The sequence below is a fragment of the Charadrius vociferus genome, unplaced genomic scaffold (assembly GCF_000708025.1).
Source record: "Charadrius vociferus isolate BGI_N301 unplaced genomic scaffold, ASM70802v2 scaffold793, whole genome shotgun sequence".
In the NCBI taxonomy this organism is placed as follows: Eukaryota; Metazoa; Chordata; class Aves; order Charadriiformes; family Charadriidae; genus Charadrius; species Charadrius vociferus.
In genome coordinates this window covers 312,829-315,387 of record NW_009647833.1, presented here as the reverse complement: position 1 = coordinate 315,387, position 2,559 = coordinate 312,829, and the positions used below count along the sequence as shown (strand labels likewise).

Sequence of the window (2,559 nt, the reverse complement as noted above, 5' to 3'; positions counted from 1 at the left end):
CTCTATGAATACTGTCATATTTGAGTGTAATGGGTCTTACAGCACTGGCCGTATTTGTGATAGCTGTAGAAGCTTCTGTCTCTTCACCAGGAGCCATCCCCAGTGTCAGGTTCCAGCTCCGAGGGTGAATCCCCTTCCTGCTCGCTCCTGCGACCCCACTGTGGTATTGTGTGAGCCTGTCAGCCGAGCACTGCTGCAGTTCCAGGGGTCGTGGTGGGTGTAGGTGTCTGGGGTGGCTTAACCTGCCACAGGCTGTAGGTCTTTGTTCAAGAGTGTGTTGGAGTAAAAGTCTGCATTGCGTCATGTTGGTATTTGTAACAGTATTATGCCTAAATAAGAGGTGCAGTATAAAAACATCTCCATTCTTTGTGTTTATTACAGTTGCTTTGTTTGCATTTCAACCCCTCTGACAGTCCCTCTGGGTTTGTAAGCGTGACTGATGGAGACAAGTCCAGCTGGGCTCCTGTGGAATACGTTGTAGAAGAGAGAACAGAAGGAAGATGTGGCTGAGAGGCTGCAAGATATGTGCTCAACAGCAGCATTCTCACAAAACACCTGTTATAAAACTGATTTGTAGAAAGTCCACCTACTTTAAAGTGTAGTGTTCTACAGTGTTAAAGCTAGAGGAGTGCAAGGGTAGAATTTACACATAAGCCATGATTGTGTGATCTGAACTCTGTCCAGTAACATCCTTAAACCCAAGAAGGCTTGTTAAGCTCAAGTAAAACAGGATTTAAGTTAGTTGCTGTATGAAAAGCTGTATGTAGGGTAACTCCTCCTACCATGGCTAAGCTTGCAGATTCCCACAAGTGCAATAGGTACAGCGAACACCTCCAAAAGGAGCATGGCTTACAGCTGCTCCCCACTACTGTTTACTGGCTCTTAAGGTCTGGGCTGCAAAGCCTGTTTAACCTGGTCAGTCTCATACCAGTTCTAAGCTATTGCATCAGTTACTGTATTGCAAACTGTTGGTGCAGGAAGCTGGCTGCAGCTACCGCAGCTGTATGGGGTGATTCTGAACTGCTTCAGCAGCTAATCCATTGAAGAATGGATCTCTCTCAAAATAAAAAACCAAAAAACAAAACACCACCACAAAAAAAAACCAAAAAAAAACCACAAAAAACCCACATTCTCTAAGCCAGAGAGGGGGAACCTGTCACGTTTAGCACATGGGACAAATTCACTTAAACTTTACTCATGCTTCTATTCAGCCGGTAAACCAGGCGGAGTTTGAAATCCTCAAGCAATTGCATGAGTCTTATATATACACTGGGTTCTTTCTTAGGGGGTAGTAGAATTCCCCCAGCTCTACCTTCCTCAACTCCACTGAGCCCAGTGTTTTCTTTCCCACTTTAGAACACAATACAGAAGCCAGAGAAACTCATGATTTGCAAATCTACATCTCTTACAAAACCTGGTGATTTTATTTATACTGAGAGAACATACAGAAAAATCCCCAAACTTGGGTTCTACCCCTTTGGTAGTCATATTCATTCAGATTTCTTTGGTCCCCAGTTTAGAAGAGTTTTAGGTGACCAGAAACTTTATCTACTACATCAGCTGGTCCCGGTCCAATACCAAGGACTGTCTGGGAGCCTGGTGCTATCTGAGTGCGACCCGCGTCTTGTATCAAGCTCACAGTCAGTCCGAGGTGTTTAGCATCAGCCAGGAGCTGGATCAGAGTCTCTTCGTCAGGAGCTTTGAGGACCACTTTAGGTTGGCCACAGTACTCCCACTGCTTCAGGAGTTCAGGATTTCTTCTCTGAACTTGCTTGTAGGCGGAAACAGCAGCATGGGAACACTGTGCTGCTACTTTGCCTTTTCCCATCTTCAAATCATTGCGGACAATCAGCACCATCTTGAACTCTCCGGACTCTCCCATGATGTCGGCTTCGCTGCCCAGGCTGTTCGTAGGTGCAGCCATTCCGGCTTTGGGCCGCCTCAGCAGTCTCCCGCGAATGCCCCATCCCAGGCACACCCCGCACGCCACTCCGGCGATGACACTGAGGAACCCGGATTTGGAGAGATAATCCATAGTGGATGTTGGAGACTGCCTATGAAAGGGGGGAGGGAGAGAATTTACTCGGGCGTTTTTCAGCTTGTGAGAGTGCACCTGCTTATTTGGGGACAAACAACGGTTAAAAAAAAAACCAAAACCCAAACAATTAAATCTTTCTGCATTGGGAAAGGATGTTCAGAGACACCTTCCCTTGTGCGTGGTCTCCTTTTTCAGCGACGGTTTTCTCGTCATAAACACGTCACCAGTGACGGTGCACAACCCACCGGTGACGGGCTTCAACTCGGGCAGCAAAACTAAGAAAAAAACCCTGCAAATCCTGTGAAAGTTACACCTAAAAATGGTGAGAGAAACGGTAAAACGGTGGTGGTGGTGGGGGGGTGTTAAAGCTAATACCCAAAATTCGCTTTAGGGCCGCTGCCCGGGCGGGAGCGGATCCGGCTCCACCGAGGGCCCCGCCAGGCCCGGCGCGCCGGCAGCCCCCGGGGGAAGCGGCTGCACCGGGCGGGCGGCGGGTACGACTAAACCTGAGGGGAGAGGGA

The 2,559-nt window shown here is 48.3% G+C and overlaps 1 protein-coding gene across 1 annotated transcript; it reads right to left on the bottom strand.

Annotated features, from left to right (window-relative positions):
• Positions 1 to 1,516: 1,516 nt before the first annotated feature.
• Positions 1,517 to 2,035, bottom strand: PTRH2 (peptidyl-tRNA hydrolase 2). Its single transcript, XM_009882686.1, has one exon. The coding sequence runs from the start codon at positions 2,033 to 2,035 to the stop codon at positions 1,517 to 1,519; it is 519 nt and encodes a 172-aa protein (XP_009880988.1).
• Positions 2,036 to 2,559: the final 524 nt, after the last annotated feature.